The sequence below is a fragment of the Gorilla gorilla genome, chromosome 4 (assembly GCF_029281585.2).
Source record: "Gorilla gorilla gorilla isolate KB3781 chromosome 4, NHGRI_mGorGor1-v2.1_pri, whole genome shotgun sequence".
Taxonomy (NCBI): Eukaryota; Metazoa; Chordata; class Mammalia; order Primates; family Hominidae; genus Gorilla; species Gorilla gorilla.
Genome location: NC_073228.2, coordinates 154,018,569 through 154,038,097, shown reverse-complemented (window position 1 = coordinate 154,038,097; position 19,529 = coordinate 154,018,569). Strand labels below are relative to the sequence as shown.

At 53.5% G+C, this 19,529-nt stretch overlaps 1 protein-coding gene across 1 annotated transcript; it reads right to left on the bottom strand.

Moving 5' to 3' along the window:
• Nucleotides 1-226: 226 nt before the first annotated feature.
• On the bottom strand, nucleotides 227-17,970 carry CDX1 (caudal type homeobox 1). The gene is made up of 3 exons (XM_031011327.3): nucleotides 17,427-17,970; nucleotides 1,808-1,953; nucleotides 227-1,246 (listed from the first exon to the last, which is right to left on the bottom strand). Exons 1-3 carry the CDS (start codon nucleotides 17,869-17,871, stop codon nucleotides 1,049-1,051), a joined length of 789 nt encoding a protein of 262 aa, XP_030867187.1. The 5' UTR covers nucleotides 17,872-17,970; the 3' UTR covers nucleotides 227-1,048.
• Between the last annotated feature and the right edge of the window lie 1,559 nt (nucleotides 17,971-19,529).

The window sequence follows — 19,529 nt, the reverse complement described above, 5'->3', positions numbered from 1 at the left end:
ACGTTGAGTCTGATGATTCCACTTACAAAATGGACTCACATTTTTACGTAGTCTCATAGACCTACACGAATGGTGTTCTGTTTTGATCTTTCAAATGTATTTTAAAGGTGACCTTGTTGTGGGCCTAAACAAACGGGAAAGGAATACACAGTTGCTGGGGAAGGTGAGGATGATTTGTACTTCTCAAAAATGTTTCTTTAATGCTATGTATAATGATTTTTATACATTTTTGAAAAGAGAAGAAAAATTTATTCTTGAAGCTGCATCCAAGAGATTCCACTCTATATACAACACCTGTCCAGCTGTGAGCTCTGCTTGGTCCGAATAAAGTCCTCTGGGGGCTCCCTGGGCCCTGATGGGCAGCGTGGTGGGGGTGTAGAAACCTGGTAGGGAAGACTCTGCCCCCTTCTCTCCTCCCAGGGCCTCCCTCTCAATCCAGAGCCCTCACTGAGAATGATCATGAGGGCTGTGATTCTGCAACCCAGTGGAGCAGCCATCAGAGCCCAGTGCTATGGGCTTTGTGCTTAGTATCCAGCCTGGGAAGGGCTCAGTGCCCTTATGACGGGGGCAGGTAGAGGTGAGGCTGCAGGAAGAGGCAGGTGTGAGTTGACCACGTTCCTCCCTCCTCAGGTCATGCTCTGCAAGCATTCCATCTTTTTTAGCTCCATCCCTTTTCTCCAGGATCAGTATGGTCCCCACAGCAGCCTCCAGCTGCACCTCTGAACGTATGGAGGAGGAGGTGGGGCCTGGAGCCTTGTCTAGGCCCCTCCCCCAACCATTTGGGGCTTGAGATGCCCACGGGAGATTGAGATCATCCACCCTGGACTCCCTTATCCCCCAGAGGTCTAGAACACAGGAGCTGGAAGGTCTTTATCCAACAGGCTTACTGCACAGACGGGCCAAGGGGATGCAGAGGGTGGATAGGTGACTGTCCACCATGTCCCAGAAGGTCAGGGCTGAGACTCGGACCAGACCTCCTGGGCCCACAGGAGCCACACTCCCAGCACCCGAGTCCCCAGGTCCCCCGGCGCACAGGCTGGGCATGGGGCTATGGCAGAAACTCCTCTTTCACAGGCATTGGAGAGGAGGTGGCCAGGAGGCTGGTGTTGCTGGGACACAGGCCCCCCAGGGATGGCCCGGCTGGGGTGGCCGTGATGTCTTGGGCCGTTGGCGGCTGTTGCTGCTGCTGTTTCTTCTTGTTCACTTTGCGCTCCTTTGCCCGCCGGTTTTGGAACCAGATCTTCACCTGTGGGGTTGGAGGACAGAGATGGAGTGGGCAGCGGGGAGAGAGTGAAAGAGAGAGTGCAAGAAGGAGAGACGAGGACAGTGAGCCCCTATTTCTCCATGTGGCTTTGTGGCTTATCTCCTCTCCAGCCTCCCAGACCACATGGACCCTGAATTCATTCTCCCCCTCTAGACATTGCACCCCTACCCTGGAGATGCCCTTCTCTGTAACCTTCCCCCTCTCCATCTTCCCAGGCCATGCTTCTTCCAGGAAGCCTTCCTTGTTATCCCTGTGACTGCTCCCCTAATGTAAATAGCACGTGCACCTCCTACAGCACTAATCATAGCCTGCTGTAGCCTGTGGCTAATCAGATCCCCTTACCCCTGCCTTTTGGGGGCAAGGATATTGGGTTTTGGTAAGGGAGGGTGCTGGTAGCACCTCAGTTTCTGCTGTGCTGTGTGACAATGGCCTGGAGACTCAACCTCTCTGTTTTCCTTCTACTGAGCTCTGTACTCTGCCTGGCAGCCTGGAGACCAGAGTCCTTGCACTGCTCCTATGGCTGAGATAGGAAGACAGACACACCTGCCGTTCAGTGAGCCCCAGATTGGCAGCCAGCTCTGATTTCCGCCGGATTGTGATGTAACGGCTGTAATGAAACTCCTTCTCCAGCTCCAGGCGTTGGTGGTCGGTGTAGACCACGCGGTACTTGTCCTTGGTCCGAGTCTTACCTGAGAAGCAGAAGGAGCCGGGAAGGAAGATGAGTTGAGAGGAGGCTGCAAAAAAGGCCCAGGCAGGACCCCCAGAAGGAAGACAATCCAGGCTCCCTGAAGTAGGACCCTGAGGTGGGGAGAGACATACACTCCAGGTTCAGGGGAAACAGTCATTTCCCAGACTCAGACCCACAGACTCCCAGTCTGGGAGGCAAGTACTCCTCCCATGCCCATCAGGGAGGCAGTGAGGTAGGGAAAACAACTAGCTCAGGGTTACACAGCAGGCTGCTGACGGAGCTGCAGCTTCAGCCCAGGTCTCCTGACCCAGAGCCCTATTCTGAAGGCCAGCTCCAACAACTTTAAACCAGCAGCTTCCAGATGTGGCTGCACAGCAGCCATTCTCCAGGAGCTTGTGAAGAACACAGGTTCTGGGCATCCCTGACCAGTTAGTCAGAAAGCCTGGGGGTGGAATCTGCATTTTTAACAAACTCTCCACTCTGTGGTCAGATATCAGATAGGTTTGAATGCTGGAGACACGGAGGGGATACCGGGCAGGCAAGGGTGATCAAGACTAATGAGATGGCAGCTGCTCCTTCCTCCTGTGCAAGAGAAGAGAGAAGGGAAGAGCCACCACAGGTAGAGGTGGAAGCAGAAAGAATCTGGAACTGTCCCAGGTGTGGGCTCCCTAGTTCTTGCCAAATGCCTGGGGATGGCCTCAACATCAGACAGGGAGGACTGGGGCTGCTGATGGACCCCTAGGACCTGCCAGTTACCTCAAAGGCTCTGGCTCACGATACCAAGCCCTGAGCCGGGCCTGCACCAGGGGCCGGAGGCTGGTCTGCCCAAGCCGTCCACACATCCCCCTGTGTCCAGGCACCGGGCAGGAGAGATGCAGCTCATCCCACAGATCCTCACTGAGCTCCTGCTGTGAGCCAAGCACTGGGCTACAGCACTGAGCAAAATAAAACCCCTGCCCTCATGATGCTTAGCTTCTAGGGGAGGGAGATGATGAAAAGAAAAATAAACATATAAAATATTTGATACACTAGTTGATAAGTGTTTCAGAAGAAAAGGAGGCAGGGAAGGAGGACTGGGAATTTAGGGAGGAGGTGGTCTGTGATTTTAAATAGAATGGGCCGTGAAGGCCTTGCTGAAAAGGGGAATTTCAGCAAAGGTGTAAAGGAGGTACAGGAAAGAGTCATGCAGGGCCAGGCACGGTGGCTCACACCTGTAATCCCAGCACTTTACGGGAGGCTGAGGGAGGTGGATCACGTGAGGTCAGGGGTTCAAGACCAGCCTGGCCAACATGGTGAAACCTCATCTCTACTAAAAAACACAAAAATTAGCCGGGCATGGTGGGCATACATCTGTAATCCCAGCTACCCAGGAGGCTGAGGCGGGAAAACAGGAGAATTGCTTGAACCTGGGAGGTGGAGGTTGTGGTGAGCTAGGATTACACCACTGCACTCTAGGCTGGGTGATCGAGAGAGACTCCGTCTCAAGAAAAATAAACAAAAAAAAGAGTCATGCAGACATCTGGGGAGAGGCTTCTAGGCAGAGGGAACAGCAAGTGCAAAGGCCCCGAGGTGGGGCATGCCTGCTGTCTGCCTGCTGTCTGACAGTGAGGAGCTGTGAGGAAGCTGGTGGAGCTGAGGTGCAGTGAGAAGGGGGACAGGACAGGAGACAAGGGGAGGGACTCTGGGTTTTCCTCTGTCTGGGACAGGAGCCATTGCAGGATTCTGAGCAGAGGAGACATGAAGTCTGATGTAGGTTTTAATATTACTCTGGCTACTGCATGGAGAACAGATTTGCAAGAGGAAGGGGAAGTGCAGGGAGAGCTGCCGTAACCCAGGAGAGAGGGCGGTGCCTTGGCTTCTTTATGAGGCTCAGCCTGGGGCCCAGAGCTGGATTTGAGGACCAGCTGAGGTTAATGTCAGGACTTTCTTTGGGACTGGGATCAGAGGTCTGTCTGGAGAGAATACTAAGAGTCATGCTTGGCCTGGGCTTGTGTGGGGCCTGGCTAAGCACCAGTTTCCTTTATAAGAAGCTGAGCACGTGGCTATAAATAGGAGGCGCACGCAAGCACTTCCAGACCCACACACGCTCCCACCAGGGCATGGCGGGTCTCTGAAAGACCATCAACCCCTCCCGCCTCTCGCAAGTGTCCCCACCACAGTCCAGCCTTCACCTTCTTGGGTTTCAGCCCTGGCCCTGCCTGTCCCTCAGCACCCCTGTACTAACCACTCACCCGCCCCCATTCTGACGCCTGTCCCCCTCCACCAAGCCCACGCAGCTTGGCAGGACAGCCACTGGGCTCTCCATGAGCCAAATGGCTTTGTGGAGAATGGGAGGCAGCAGATGTTCCTGGGCAGCTTTTCCCTGGGTTTCCTGCCAGAGCAGAGGAACCACACCGGACGCTTCCATGTCCACTGACCTCAGTCCGCTGCCCAGCATAGCACGGGATAGCCTCGGCCTTCAGCCAGGTTTGGCCCCAGGAAAGGGATAAGGGAGTGGCTGCCCAGGCCTTGGCTCCAGATTGGGCCCCTCCTTGGCCTAGAAAATGCAACGCCGGCTCAAAAACAGTTCTGCCTAATGCCACCAGCACTGGAGGCCAACATGGCTCTGAATCCACAGACCCATTGGGTTCACTGGGCTAAAGCTGGAAGCAGTTGTGAGAGTTTAGTCTCCTCGCACTTTACTGAGGAAGAGATCGGGGTTCACAATGGTTGCATGGCAGCTGGAGGGCCAAAGAAGAGGCCTGGTGAGCCCTTCCAGTCCTACCTCCCTGTGTAGTCAGGGTCACTGAGGCCCAAGCAGGCACGGGCCTGCCCAAGGCCATGCCCCATGCTCTAGAGCTCTTGCTGCCTCTCCAGGGTACAATTCCGCATGCTGCCAAATTTAGGGCCCACTGAGCCTGCCATGGAGCCCCCAAAGTGTTGGTAACATAAGCTTAAATAGCAGACCACCCTTCCATTGCCACTTCTGGGAAAGGAGAGCCCAGACCATGGTGAGGGAAGGCCACTGAGAGCCCCAGGCTGGGGGCCCTTAAAATGCCCAGAGGACTCACAGCCACCCCCTGGAGGACAGGCCTGAGGTAGGGCATGAGGCTCCCTGCCCACCCAGACCTTCGCCTAGAGATCACAGGCAGTGGTCCTGAAGGTGCTTTTTCCTTAGAGTCCTAGCACCCACTCCTACCTCTTCTGATGAGCAAGCCCAGACCCATGAGAGCCATTTCATAGGTGGGGGAAATGGGCTCAGAAAAGGCACTTGCAGAGGGCCGTCCTGACTGGTCATGGTATGAACCAGGACTCAGGTTTCTGACCTCAGGCCCAGCTCTTCCACAAGGGAGGGGGTCAGGAGTGAGACCAGATGGAGATAGGGTTTAGCTGCACAATTACTCCTCTCTCTCCTGGCAAGGCTGCCAGTGAAGACCTGGCCCACAGGCCTTGTCACTCCTCTCTGGGCTCTGGAGAGGAGCTGGTGGGCTCAGGAACCCATTGGCCAACTTCTCTCTGGTGGAGCTGCTTGAAACACACAATTTTCGTGCAAGAAAATGGCTCTGCCAAAGAACAAAATGTTTGCTATCACACCGTGTGGCTCAGAAACCAGGGAATCCCATATGCTGTTCCAGGAGTGAGAACTGAAACATCCTCCTTAGCGCCCAACTTGGCGATATCTAGCCTCATTTAACAGGCACATACCCTTTGACCCAAGAATCCCACTTCCAGTAACTGATCCAACCAAGAGCTGCCCAAAGCTCCATCTGTTTCTGATAACACAAGACAAAAAACAATGTACATGTGTACAAGCAGGGAGCTGGTGAGAGAAGGGATGGTGCATTCGTGGAGAGGAGCATTATGCAGTCATTAAAAACAAATTTCAAAACCCCATATGTCCCAGTATGGAGCAATTTCTAAGACGTGTGAAAAAAAAAAGCAAGACAGAATAGTGTAAATAGTATGTTACCATTTGTGTATAAAAACAGGGGAGACACACACATACCCAAACATCTTTGCACCCATATAGTTCTTTCTGAAAGAATATACAAGAAGCCAGTAATAGGGGCTGCCTCTGGAGAGGGCACTGGAGGTTGGAAAGCCACAGGTAGGAGGGAGACTTTGGGTTTTTTTACATCTTTATCAAGTGTATGTGTTAATTTGTATTTTTAATGACAGCCGGGAGCCCTGGGCTCCAGTCCCAGCTCTGGGCTGGAACTCCCAACTGCCCCAAGATACCTCTGGAGCCTGGGAAGGAGGGGGCAGGGAGGTGTGTGAGAGCAGTGGGGTGGGGAGAGGGCTGGGGATGAATTATTTACAGGCCCTTGGGACGCTGGAGCTAAGGGGGAAGTCCAGGCTCCTATAACAGGTGTCTGCTGAGGGGCGGGCCACTCCCAGCCACCTAATGAGTAATCCTCTGGGCCAGATGCCAGTGTGAATGGGTGGGAGGGAGAATGGGGAGCCCCCTCAGCTCTTCAGGGGTGAGCACAGAGGGGAAGAGCCTTGGGTAACTCACCGAAATGGGAGGCTTTCTCTCTCCAGTTTTGGGATGCGCAGAATGTCCCATCCATGTGGATTAGGCCACCATGAGAGGTAGCACACTCCCGTCCCCTAACGCATGCACGGTACGGGCCAATGGCTCCCAGTGCCTGACCAGCAGCCTTGGAACTGCCTGGGAAGCTTTTTCACAGTGCAGATTCTGGCCCCAGAAATTCAAATTTAGTGGCGCTAAAATGGGTCTCAAAATTTGGTACTTGAATAGTTTTCCAGGTGACCCTAACGTGTGGTTGGTTGGGCTTTAGCTCCATAATTACTCCTCTCTGTCCTGGCAAGGCTGCCGGTGAAGACCTGGCCCACAGACCTTGTCACACTTCTCTGGGCTCTGGAGAGGGGCTGTGGAGCCCAACAGAGGTACACTCTGTGACTCCAGAGGTGTCTCGGGGCAGTCAGGAGTTCCAGCCCAGAGCTCCTGGATGTCATTAAAACTAAACCTCTGGGGTTGTGGAGTGCAGCTGCTCACTGGCTGGGTAACCTAGGACAGTCTCCCCACCTCTCTGAGCCTCATTTTCTGTATTTGTAAAATGGGGAAAATTAATATTCTAATAATAGCCAACACATCCATGTGCTGGGCCCTTTGTATACATCTCTCAATGACCCATGGAGCTGGGCAACTATCACTCTATTTTACAGATGAGAAAACTCAGGGTCAGAGAGGACCATGAATCAGGCAGGTGGGATTCAAAACCAGGTCTATCTGGCCTCAGAAACAGCAGTAGAACCTATCAATCAAATGGTACAAGGTTTCTTGTAGTTCTCTCCAACCCTGCGGCATACAGGGGCTCACTTGAGATAGATGGACAATGTCTAGCATGCAGGAGGTGCATGGGGAAGGGCAGATCTTACTCATTTCCAACAGTTGTGGGATGACCATCTGGCAGGAATGCCAGGGAATGGATCTGTGCAACGGGTGGTCTGCTAGAAATGACCGTTTACTTATAAGGTCCCTTCCAACTTGGAAACGTGAACCTCCCAATGTTTGTTGATTCTCTGATTGTGTTTGTTATTGTAGCTGAAAGAATTCTAAGACCAATTTCAGTCTGAGAGTCTAGACACTGGGCCTGCCCAGGGGGAGGATGGGGACAGGAGCCACAGTGGCTTGCACTGGGGGCTCCCCATCCAGCCTGGGCCAGGCAAGGACAGAGTGTGGCCTCTGCTCCAGCACAATCAAATGGCCCCTAGGTCAGCACTTCCTTTGCCCTCTTCCTGCCGGGTGTGTGGCCCTGGGGGATGACCAGCTTTGGCCCCCCAGGCCTGGACCACAAATCCAGCTCCGAAAACCTTTGTGACTCCTCCCTGGGTGGTCCAGCCCCAGCTGGCTGTGCTTCAAGATCCTAACCCCAACACACACGTGCACACAGGCATGCACGTCTGTACACACAAGGGCTTGCTAAAAATACAGATTCCCAGGCCCCACTCCAGATCTACTGCATCCTAATTTCTCGGTCATCTTTAACGAGGCCCCTGTGGATTCTGAACCACCAGCTAAAGTCAGTGGGTCCTGGTCCCAGTTCCATGCCATCTGTGTGGCCTAGAATTAGTTCCTCCTCTCCTCTGGGCGTTGGTTTAGCCTGTGCACCAGTCCAAGTGCCCTCAAGACTCTGCAGTTTTGAGCCCTCTGTGCAGCTTTGAGCCTTCCCTTAAAGATCAGACCTCCTGGCCCCCCCTGCCACCTTGCTGCCTGCCACCCCAGGCAACCCCCACAGGGAGCACCTGCCCCACACGCCCTCCAGCCAAGTCCCTCAGAGACCCACACTGCATGCAGCAACAGGCGATGGGGAGCTCACCCGTGTCTGTGATGCCAGCCTAGGAATGACAAACGAAGGGCATAGGGCTTTTGGCAGGAGGGGGCTCAGGGGAGATGGGAATAGGGTAGCCATAGAATGCTACTGCAAAGAGTCCCCTTTTCCAAGATAAGGAAGCAAGTCCAGAGAGCTTATAGGTCACTTGCTGTGGATGACTGCAAGGCCGATAGGCAAAGGAAAGGGTGGGAAAGAGGGGCTCAGGAGGACTGATCTCACCCCAGATAATACTTGTAGGAGCGCTGCAAGGGTGGCAGGCTGTGGGCCAGCTCAGAGGTGGTGGCAGTTCTGGTGAGGGGCCTAAATTGTAGCAGCGTCACACTCTACTGAGGTTTGGGAAAGGCTGGGTGTTTGGGGCGAGCTTCTAGACCTTGCCTGGTGGCAGAGACCTGGGCTGTGGTCCAGCCTGGTCATCTTAGTTGAAGGACTTGACAAGTGACTGAATTTCCCTGGGCTTTCCTTCCCCTGCCTGGGGAACAGAATGGCTGTGAGAGCAGTCTGGAAAGGGTAAAAAGCTATGGAGACAAAAAGGAGAAAACAGAGCTATTTGCAGAAGTGGGCATGTTGGTGGAGTCCCTCGTGAGAGAGAGGAATGTCGCCTAATGGGGAGCCATAGGGCCAAGAACACACTGGCCTGGGAGTGGGGAGATCTGGCTGGCCCACCAGCTGGACATGTGATCCCTTATTTGGGCCTGTTTCCCCATCTGTACCACCAGGGGGAGGGCTCTCCACTGTGCCCTAACCTCACCAGCTCTACAATGGATGGATACCCTTCCTGGGACATCAGGCTTTCTGCCTGACCCACAGTTGGGTCCTTGTCTTGGCTGATCTGGCAGTCCCAGGCTGCTAATATCATGGTTCGTCACTCAAGCCCTGAGCAGGGATGAAGCTGGCATGGGGGCGGGGAAAGGGGCACAATGGCCAGGCCAGCCATTTTGGGAGTCCTACAGCCTTAGCCAGATTCTCCTCCCCACTGTCACCCTCCTTCCTAGTTAGAGTTCTTCATCATCTCTGCACCCCCCTCCTCCAGGGCCACCTTTGCATCATCTGCTGCCCTATCTTCTTCATCAAGGTCCACAATCTGACCCAGCTTTGGGAGGTAGCAAAGAGGAAGGGACTTTAGAGTCAGACAGAGACCGGTGGCTCTCCCCAAGTCTGGCCATGTGCCAGTGGTATGTCCCTGGGCAAGTTGCTGGACCTCTTTGAGTTTCAGTTTATTTATCTTTAAAATGAAGACATGAATACTTTCTTTATATGGTAGTTATGGAGACCAAAGTAATAACCTACTTAACAAAGTACTTATTAATAAAAACTATGATGATGATGATGATACTACAGAGACAAAGAAGCTGAAAGAGGCAGGAGAGAGGCCAGGCGAGGTGGCTCATGCCTGTAATCCCAGCACTTTGGGAGGCTGAGGTGGGTGGATCACCTGAGGTCAGGAGTTCGAGACCAGCCTGACCAACATGATGAAACTCTGTCTCTACTAAAAATACAATAATTAGCTGGGCGTGGTGGCGTGTGCCTGTAATCCCAGCTACTCTGGAGGCTGAGGCAGGAGAATCACTTGAATCCAGGAGGCGGACGTTGCAGTGAGCCGAGATTGCGCCATTGCAGTCCAGCCTGGGCGACAAGAGCAAAACTCCAACTCAGGAAAAAAAAAAAAAAAAAAAAAAAGGCAGGAGAGATTCCTCAATGCAAGAACAAGGAGCTTATGCAGAATGGATTTCCATTCTGGGAACTCTTGAGAGAGATTTTTCTGCACTGTCCAATATGACAGCAACTAGCCACATTAATTAAATAAAATATAAAATTCTGTTTCTCAGTCACACTAGCTGTATTTCAAGTGTTCAACAGCCACGTGCAGCTGGTGGCTGCCTACTGGACAGCACAGATACAGAGCATTTCCATCCTGGCGGAAAGTCCTACTGGACAAACACTGCTAGATCAAACTCCTACCAGGGTCCGGACGCCCACACTGCAGCACACGCCTACTAGCTGCAAAGCAGCCAGTTCTTGCATCTGCCACCCATTTATATCCTTCCTGAGTTTTTCCACAGGGGCACCCTGAGCCCAAGACAGCCATTTAAGATTTACAAACAGCAACTGCATCCCTTCAGGTCTTCTCCTAGGCCGAAGAACTTGAGGCCTCTCTAACTGTTTCCTGGTGGAGTTACCAGGCCACTGCCCCCCTGGCCATCTTCCACTAGACTAGTCTGAGAGTGAAGCCCTTGCTACTATACTGTAGGTGTGGCTCCTGAAGTCTCACATTCGAGGCGGGGCTGCAGTGAGGGGCTCTGCCTCCAGCCCCTTCCTACCCCTAGCTGGCTGTGTGACCTTGGAGAAGACCCTCCCCTTAGGCCTTGGCTCCCTGAATGCTCTTTGAGGGTAGGGCCATGCCATTTAGCTCACCAGCACCTATCACGTGCCTGACACACACAGTGAGTACTTGATGAATCCTTGGTGAATACATAAAACAAACCTGCTACTTCCTCTGCTTCCTTAACTCAATAAACAGCACCTCCATCCTCCAGCCATTCAGATCAAAAGCCAAGGTGGCACCTCTCAGTCCTGTCTCCCTTGCTCCCCACGTCCACTCCAGCAGCTGGTGGCTCAGCCTCCAAAGCACAGCCTTCTGTCCATCTCCATTGCTCCTAAAGCTTAGTCCAAGCCACTCATTTGATGGAGAAGAAATGTGCTGTTCCGGGGACAGAAATCTTGCATTTGAAAAAATGCTGAACACACTGAGCACCCAATAGATGCTGGTTCGCATTATGATTACCATAATAACTGCTCAGTACTTACTTGATAAATAGTTCATTATCTCCTTCATGGCAGGGGAGGTAGACTAAAAACAAACAAATGAAATAATGACAAACTGGGATTAGTAGCAGGAAGGAAAGTGAGCAATGAGCTAAACCGACTGGTGAGGTGGGGGGAAGAACGCTACTTTACTTAGCTGGGGGAGGTCTCCAGGAACAGGCCACATTTAAGCCAAGACCTGAGGTTGAGAAGGAGGCTTCCATGTCATGAACAGGAAAAGACATTCCAGGGAGAGTGAGCAGCAGGTGCAAAGGCCCCCAGGCAGGGAGGAGCAGAGTGAGGGCAGAGAGGGCAGCTCTCTGCGTGCAGGTGGACCCGTCTGCCTTGTTCAGGCCATCATCTCCAATGCCTAGGAGCAAGTTCAGGACAGAAGACACTCACTCAGAGAATATTACTGCTTGCCTGCTTGAATGAATGAATGAATGAGAGAGGCACAAGATGGGGCTGGAGAGGCCAGCAGATTCTGTAGGAGAGGGATATGGATTTGGTTTTAAGAACAAAAGGAAGCCATGGGAGGGTGTGGAGCCTAGCTTGCTCCTTCTTTCTGTTGATGGGGGGGGAATCCATGTGGGGTGCCCCCACAAGCCTGAGGGGTGAGCGTGGCATGGGGAGGGTCTGGCATGCTAACATGGTGACGGCCTTGACTCCAGATGTGAATGCTGTTTCCATATCTCAGGAGCTCCAACACAAAAACCTGAGAGGCCGGCCCATTAAGATAACTTCCTATGGACACACCAGACCCTGCTGCTAACAAACCATTTTGGACCTTCACAATGATTCCCTAAGCTCTGAGCAGCAATATCTGCCAAAGCAGCAGGGAGAAAACACCCAACCAAAAAAAAGCCTTCTGCCACCTTCTAACTGGGTCATTCCCTTTCCCAGCTACATCTGAGCGATGAGGTGTCAAATGTAGCTTCTGCCTGGAGAATCGGTTCTAAACAGCCAGGCCCCTGCTGGGCCCCCTCCTCCCCCAGCCTCTTACAGTACATCCCCTGCCTGGCCTCCTTTCCCCCCAACCTGGCTGGGATGCCCATGGGGAAGGGGGGTCTCAGGCTCCCCTTCGTGAGTGTGTCTTTATTTCACAGACAATTGCTGGGCTGTAGACTGGGTGTAAACACTGTGCTGCCATGTCCTAGCTGTATGAGCTTGGGCAGGCCACCTTACCCTCTCTGAGCCTCATTATCCTGATCTATCAAATGAGTATACTAGATCCTTACACCACTCAGGGCTATCATGAGACTTAAGTGAGATCACCCATGCAAAGTTCTTGGCACAGTGCCTGGCACACAGTAAAGATTTAGCCAATGCCACAGTTATTTGCTCTATCACGAGCTCTTACTATGTGCAAGACAGGGTGAGGATGGGACTGATTAGGACTGGTCCTTGAGGAACTACAGATGGTCAGTGGCAGGGATAAACAAGACAATGAAAGTAGACAGGCAGTGGTAAGTGTCATGAAAACAAGGGCCTGATACAGTGCTTGGGAGGGAGGAATCAGGGAGGGCTTCCTACAGGAGACAGCCTCGGAGAAGGAGCAGCATTTGAGCTGGTGAAGATGCAGGAGAGGGAAGGGAGGGCAATGCAGGTCGAGGGACCAGACTAGAGAGGCTGGGAGTGTGAGGTGTGTGCTCCAGTGCACCTGCTGAGGACTGGTAGAGGTGGTCACAGGCACCGATGCCCTAAGCACCTACTGTGTGCCAGCTGCAGGGCGGTGCTTTACAGGCATCTCTTCTGAGATGCAATCCTACTATTATCCTGTTACAGCAGAAGCAGCCCAGGCTCCGAGAAATGATCCAAATTAACTTGTCCGAAGCTATACAGCTTCTTATGGAAATGCAATCCCAGCTCTGAGACTCCCAAGCCCTGGCTCTTAACTTGCCTTATCTAGGCAAAGTAGCAGGAGAATGGCTTCAATAGATGGTTGAGGCCAGTTCTCAAGAAGGCTCTGATTGCCATAGAAATGGAGCTGGATTTTACAACAAAGAAATGGCATAAAAGGCCGGACACGGTGGCTCACGCCTGTAATCCCAGCACTTCGGGAGGCCGAGGCGGGCGGATCACGAGGTCAGGAGATCGAGACCATCCTGGCTAACACGGTGAAACCCTGTCTCTACTAAAAATACAAAAAAATTAGCCGGGCATGGCAGCGTGCGCTTGTAGTCCCAGCTGCTGGGGAAGCTGAGGCAGCAGAATGGCGTGAACCTGGGAGGCGGAGCTTGCAGTGAGCCGAGATCGCACCACTGTACTCCAGCGTGGGTGACATAGCAAGACTCTGTCTCAAAAAAAAGAAAAAAGAAATGGCATAAAATGAAATGGCAATTCCATGTCAGTAGGGAGCCACAGAATGCTCTTGAGCAGGGCATGTGCCTTGAGAAGGTAAATATGGCAATGGTTTTAGAAGACAGCTGGAGCAGTACAGAAAGGCTGAAGGTGAGACAGCAGGTTGGTGGCTGTGGCAATGGGCCAAGGGAGAGGACCTGCAATGTGGGGGGAGGGGAGGATTCATACCCTTCATGGGCCTCAGTTTCCCCATCTGAAAGTTGACAGGGTTGGACCAAGATCTCAACCTTGCTCCCACAGTCTCATCCACGTGAACATCTCCCCAGTCCTGAGACCTCAGCCACCCCAATGGGCCATTAACCTGTGGAGCAGGTTTATTCAAAGGAATTGGAGGCTGAGCCTTCCACGGAAGGATGATGTGTAACCATCCTAATGAAAATGATGATATTTAAAACCTTTCTCATGAAAATGCAAAGAGAAAAGGAAAAAAAAGAACGTCTTGTAGTCATTTCCTATCCTGGCCTCAGTCAAATGATGCTGATCACTCATAACTGATTAATATTGTCTTTTGGAATCGGAGACTGATTGAAGCCCAACAGCCTCTCTCTCATCTTTCCCATTGTCACTGCCCCCTCCTTAGAAGAAACTGAAGTCTTAGTCCCAGCCTCAGCAACCCCACTTCCCCAGGTGAGTTGGGGTACCATCCAAGTGGAGAGACAGAGGCAGCCAGGTTTCCATTGACCTGAACTGCTTGGCTGGACAGTCACAGGTCCCAATCCTAGGGCTGGGACCTCAGAAACCTGTGTGAAAGCCAAGATCTCACCCACTCCCTGTTCCCCAGAGATGCCTTTTGTCCCTCACACTTGCCCTGTTCATTCACTCAACAAAATATATTGAGCACCTACTAAATGCCATGCACTGAGCTGGATGCCAGGATGCAGTAGTGGGTTAAGCAGACATAGCTCTGGACCTCATGGGAATGGACAACATACAAACAAGTGTAAGGAAGTGAGTAGATTGGAATTAGTGCTCTGAAGGAAACACAGCAAAGATTCGTGATGGGTGTAGTGGGGAGTCCACTTTGGGAAATGATGGAGGGCTTCACGGAGGAGGTGACGATTAAACTAAGATCTGAAGGGTAAGAAGGTTCCACTCTTGCAAAGAATCAGGGGAAAGAGCTTTCCTGGAAGAGAGAACAGCATGTGCACAAGATCTGCAGTAGGACTTGGCAGGTCTGAGGAACTAAAAGAAGTCTGGAATGGCTAGAGCTTGGAAGCCAAGGTGAGAGCAGCCGGGGATGAGGTCAGGGAGGCAGGCAGGTGCAAATGCTGTAGTCTTGTAGACCTCAGGAAGGAATGTGGGGTTTATCCTACATATGATGGGAAACCATAGGAAAATTCTAAACCAATTCTTCTGACATCTAGCCCAGCTCAGCCCCGCTTGTGTGAAACTGGAACATTCTTCACAGTCTCTGTTCCTTGGTTCCCTCATCTACATGTGTGGTCTCTAACTGTCCAGTTTGTCCACTCTCGAATGCTGGAGGCTCAGAAGTGGGGCAAAAGGGGGCTAGCCAGGATTGGTGGCAGGCTGAAGACCTGGTGGCCAGTGCCAGTGGGGATTAGGAGGGCAGTGGCATGCACTGATCCTCCTTCAGCTGTCCTGGACAGCAGCATTGCACAGGAAGCACCCCTGGAAACCCTATGCCTTCATTGCCCAGAAGGAGAAACTGAGGCCAAAGACAGGAGGGGCTTGGCCTCTCTCTCAGGGAGAGTCAACAGTGCCAACCCAATTCTGCCCCCACTTCAGGAGCACTGAATAGACAGTCAGATGCCCCGGGAAGACAGGCAGCACCTTCTGGCTTCAAGAAGGTCAGGGTTCCTGCATCCTCTGCAGAAGAGGGCTAACCTGGCTCCAGGGAAGTCCCTTTCCTGGAGCCTTGGGAACCCCCAGACCTCCTTCTGCCTTTCCCTCTACTCTCGGAGAGCAAGGAGGGGGAAATGCTTTTTTGCCTGGGGTAGACTCATCTGCCTGCAGACAACAGTTTTCAAACGACTTTTGAGACCAGAGGATGAGCCGGGTTCAGCAGCTCTCGTGCCCAGAGACACGAGGTGATTTGTATGGAAGCTCCTGGAATCTCCTCCAGGATACCCAGTCCCCTGACCCCCACTGACACACTCCTTTTCCCTTACACGGTGATGGCCTCTCTCCAAGTCCCTACCCATAGGGAACCTCCCCATTCATCTCCAAAGTCACCCCATGAGCAGGAAGCAGAAAGTGGAACACAGGAGCAGGAAACACAGGCTTCCTTCTCCAGAGCCTCACAGACTGGGAACTGCAGGATCCTGAGCACTGGTGCTGCCACCACCTCCTCTCATAGAACACAGGGTTCTTAACCCCGGATTTATGGATAAAGCTTCTGGTAGCCTACCTCCAGAACCCCTGAAATTGCCCAATGATGCAACATTTGTACCTTTCAGCAGATTTTTCAAAGGAGTCCTTTTGTAACTTAAACAAGGGTACAAACCACTGCATAATCTCCCTTCTCTCTAATTTCACAGACAGTAGAACTGAAACCCAGAAAAGATGACTGATTTAAGAGGAGCTGTTGTGTAGAGAATTAGAGCACAGACTTAGTGGTTAGTCCACCTGGGTTCAAATCCCAGCCCCACTAGTTACAGGTTATATGGCCTTGGGCAAGTACTTAAACTCTCTATGCCATAGTTTCTTCATCTTAAAATGGGGGTGATAATAGTACCTACAGTGATGTTTTAAGAGTTAAAGGAGTTAATGCATGCAAGATCTTACTTAGGTCATGCCTGGTCCGTTAGTTAAGTGTTCCAAAACATTAGCTGTTATTTAATCAAGGCCACAGAAGCAAGTGGCAGAGTCTGGTTCCCTGCATCTCCCTGGAGGCAGATAGGAGGTTCTGTATCCCTGGGACTTCCAAAAAGGGGATATGATTATGGCCAGAACCCGTAGCTCCTGATCAAGGCCAACCCAGCATCTGCCCCGAGGCAAGCTGGGTGTGTGTGGGGAGATGGGGGTGAAGAGTGCGAGGAGGTAGGAGAAGTCCCAGGATTATTCGCAGCTGGGATAAGGGGAGGAGGGGCTGGACATCAAAGGGTGGGCAGGCCAGCTTCCCGCCCCCAAGGCTAGGTGGCCTTTGTCAGGACAGGCCGGACACAGTCCGGACAATGGAACGTCGTGTTCACTTTCCGGCCAACAGGAGTCACTACCGAGCCAAGGCAGAGCCAGTTGCATGACAAAGGGGGGACCCATAACGGAGGTCAAGCCGCCCCTCATTAAAGTTGGGCCCTTTGTCCTGCCCCCTACCCTGCCTTTGAAGAGGGCGGATCAGAGAGGCCTGCCTGGGGGCAGGAGGTTCACAGGCTCAGGAGCCAAACAGTAGCCCCCCTTCCCACTGCTCCCGCTTCCCCTCCCCCGGGGTCAAGAGTTCAGGGAGGACCCTGGGAAGGTAAGGTACAGACCCCTTGCCCCAGTCTGGCCAAAAAGGGCTCTTTTTCAGCCTGAAGGATATGACCCAGCAATCTCTTGACTGTGTGATGGGGAGACCCAGCCCTAGCCAGGAAAGTCACCTGCCCTATTCACACAGTTAGTTAATCGTCCCTTCTGGGGCGAACTTGCCGCCTTTGCCTAGGGCTGGGTTAGGAGTGGAAGAAGCAGATGAAGAGCACGGAGTCGGTGTTGCTAAATGAGTGTGGGACACGAGTCTGGGAGCCTGCGTTCTAGTCCGGGTCTTGCTCCGCGGCCGCAGGCGCATTTCCGCACTTCGCAGGGGGTCTCGGTTTCCCTATCTGTACAGAGAGAGGGTTAGGCTGTGCTGCTGAAGGCTCCGATAGCCTGAGGCTCAGGAGAGGGAGCCAAAAAGCAGCCCCCCAGGGCGAGAGTGGACAGGAGGGCCACACTCCCGGGAACCCGAGCAGGGCCGGAGCAGAGGTCAGACAGGGGGCGGCCTGGGCCGCGCCCGAGCACCTGCAGGTCCAGAGGCGCAGGGCGAGGGAAGGGTCCTTACCGCTGCCACCGCCGCCTCCGGCCGCCACGCTGCGCCGCATCCACTCGTAGGGCGTCCGCCTCTGCGCTCCGGGCGAGGACGGTGTGCCCGGGCCCCCGAGGGGCTGCGCCAGGAGGCCCGGGCCGGGCCCAGGGGGCGCCGGCACCGGGCTAAAGTCTGGAGGGGGCCCGAATGCCAGCGAAGCTGGGCTGGCGGCAGGGGCCGCGGGGCCCGGGCCGTAGGCGGCGGCCCAGTCGTCCTTGGGCGCAGGGAAGGGCGCCCCCCAGGCCGTCGCGGGCGCGGGGGCCGGCTCCACGTGAGAGTAGCTGGAGAAGTCGGGGTACTGCGGGGGCGCCGGGGGCGGGGCGGGGGGGCCGTAGGCTTGCGGGCCCAGGCCGAGGCTGGCTGGCCTGGCTGGGCCGGGGTACACGGGCGAATCCTTGTCCAGCACATAGCCCACATACATGGTGGCCGCGGGGCCCCCCGCGCATGCTGGGCCCTGGAGCCGCCGCTGCCGGCCGCCCCGACGACGAGCAACCGCTCACCTGAACTCGGCTGTCCTGCCGCCGCGCCCGCCCCACCCAGGCCTTTTATAGCTCCGGGCAGCCCGCGGCCCCAGCCGAGGCGGGTTTGCATTTCAAAGCGGGGGGAAGCCTCCGGGCCGCGAATCAAAGGGGGAAACCCGTCGGGGGCGGGGGGTTCAAAAGGAGACAAATTGCCGCCCCAAGCGGGAGGTGGACTGGCCTGGGCCTGGAGGGGGTGGGGGCGCGGAGGGCGCGTCTTGGGCGAGGGTCGAGGCCGCGCTGCGAGTGGGAATCGCTTGCCAGCGAGCGGCCTAGCGGCCTGAACACCTTGTCCTTCCGGTGGCCGCGTGGACGGCCCTGCAGCCCCATTTTACAGGTGGAGGAACAAGCTCCCAGGGGCCGGGGGATTCTAGGCCAACTTCACACAGTGACCAGCTTGAGGTGAGGGGCAACGCAGACTTCAAACAGGGCTCCGGTCTGTAGGATCGCAGGTCCTTAATCTTTTGGCGGGGAGGGGTCACGACCCCTCTCGTCATGGAAGCTGTGGATGTTTTTCCCTGGGGAAATGCACATATGCACATACATACACGAGTCTTCCTTACAGTTGGGGGACTGCCTGGGTTGGCCTTCTAGAGAAAGTTCTCAAAAGGCAGTGTGTGTGTGGGGGTGTGTGTGTGTGAGTTAGGGGGGTCTTCCGGGGACATTACAGGAAACTTTTAGTAAATCATCTTGATGACTCTCTACCCTCTTTTTTTAATTGAGAGGTTTCAAGCATACACAAAAGTAGAATTGTATAATGAACTGCTGTGTACCCATCACCCCGCTTCAACAACTATTAAGGTTTTGTCACACTTATTTCACCTACTCCCCGCTTTTCTGAAGTATTTTAAAACAAATTCCAGACATCATGTCATTTTACCCCTACATACTTCAGCACGCATCTCTAAAACACATGGACATTTTCTTACATAATATGCCATTATCACATCTAGCAAAATTAACACAAATTCCTGGGTATTACCTAACACACAGTTCGTATTCAAAGTACTCCAATTGATTCAAAAATGTCTTTTTAGCAGTCGGTTTGTGTGAATCGGGATCCAAAAGCCCTGATCCATTTATTATGGCTGGAGCCCCCTTGGGATTTTAAATGCATCACGTGTTCCTCCACCCCATATGAAGGACTGGCAAACATTTCATAGCTACCTAAGGGGGAGTGGGGGCTGGGAACACTTGAGGGGGTGTCAGTGAACTGGGAGTGGGGACAAGGCGGAGGGATTTGGGGAAGGGTGCATGAAGGACAGGGCTCTGGGTCAGGAAGTCAGATGGGGTCCCTCCCCACAAGGGCTTTGTGCTAGGGAGCTGTGCAGAAGCACCCTGTGGGATTGGATGGGCCCACATTTCCTGGGTTCCTCTCATTGTGCAGGGATGTGTGGTCCCCAGAAGAAGGTCAGAATCAGGGTCTTATCTGTTCAACCCGTCTCTCTCTTGGGTCACCATATTAGCCGGGGGCTGGTCAGTATCATCTCAGGGCTGGGCAGATGTTTCGGGATCAGGACATAATTTGCAGGGCCCGGAGCAAAATAAAAAATATAAGGTC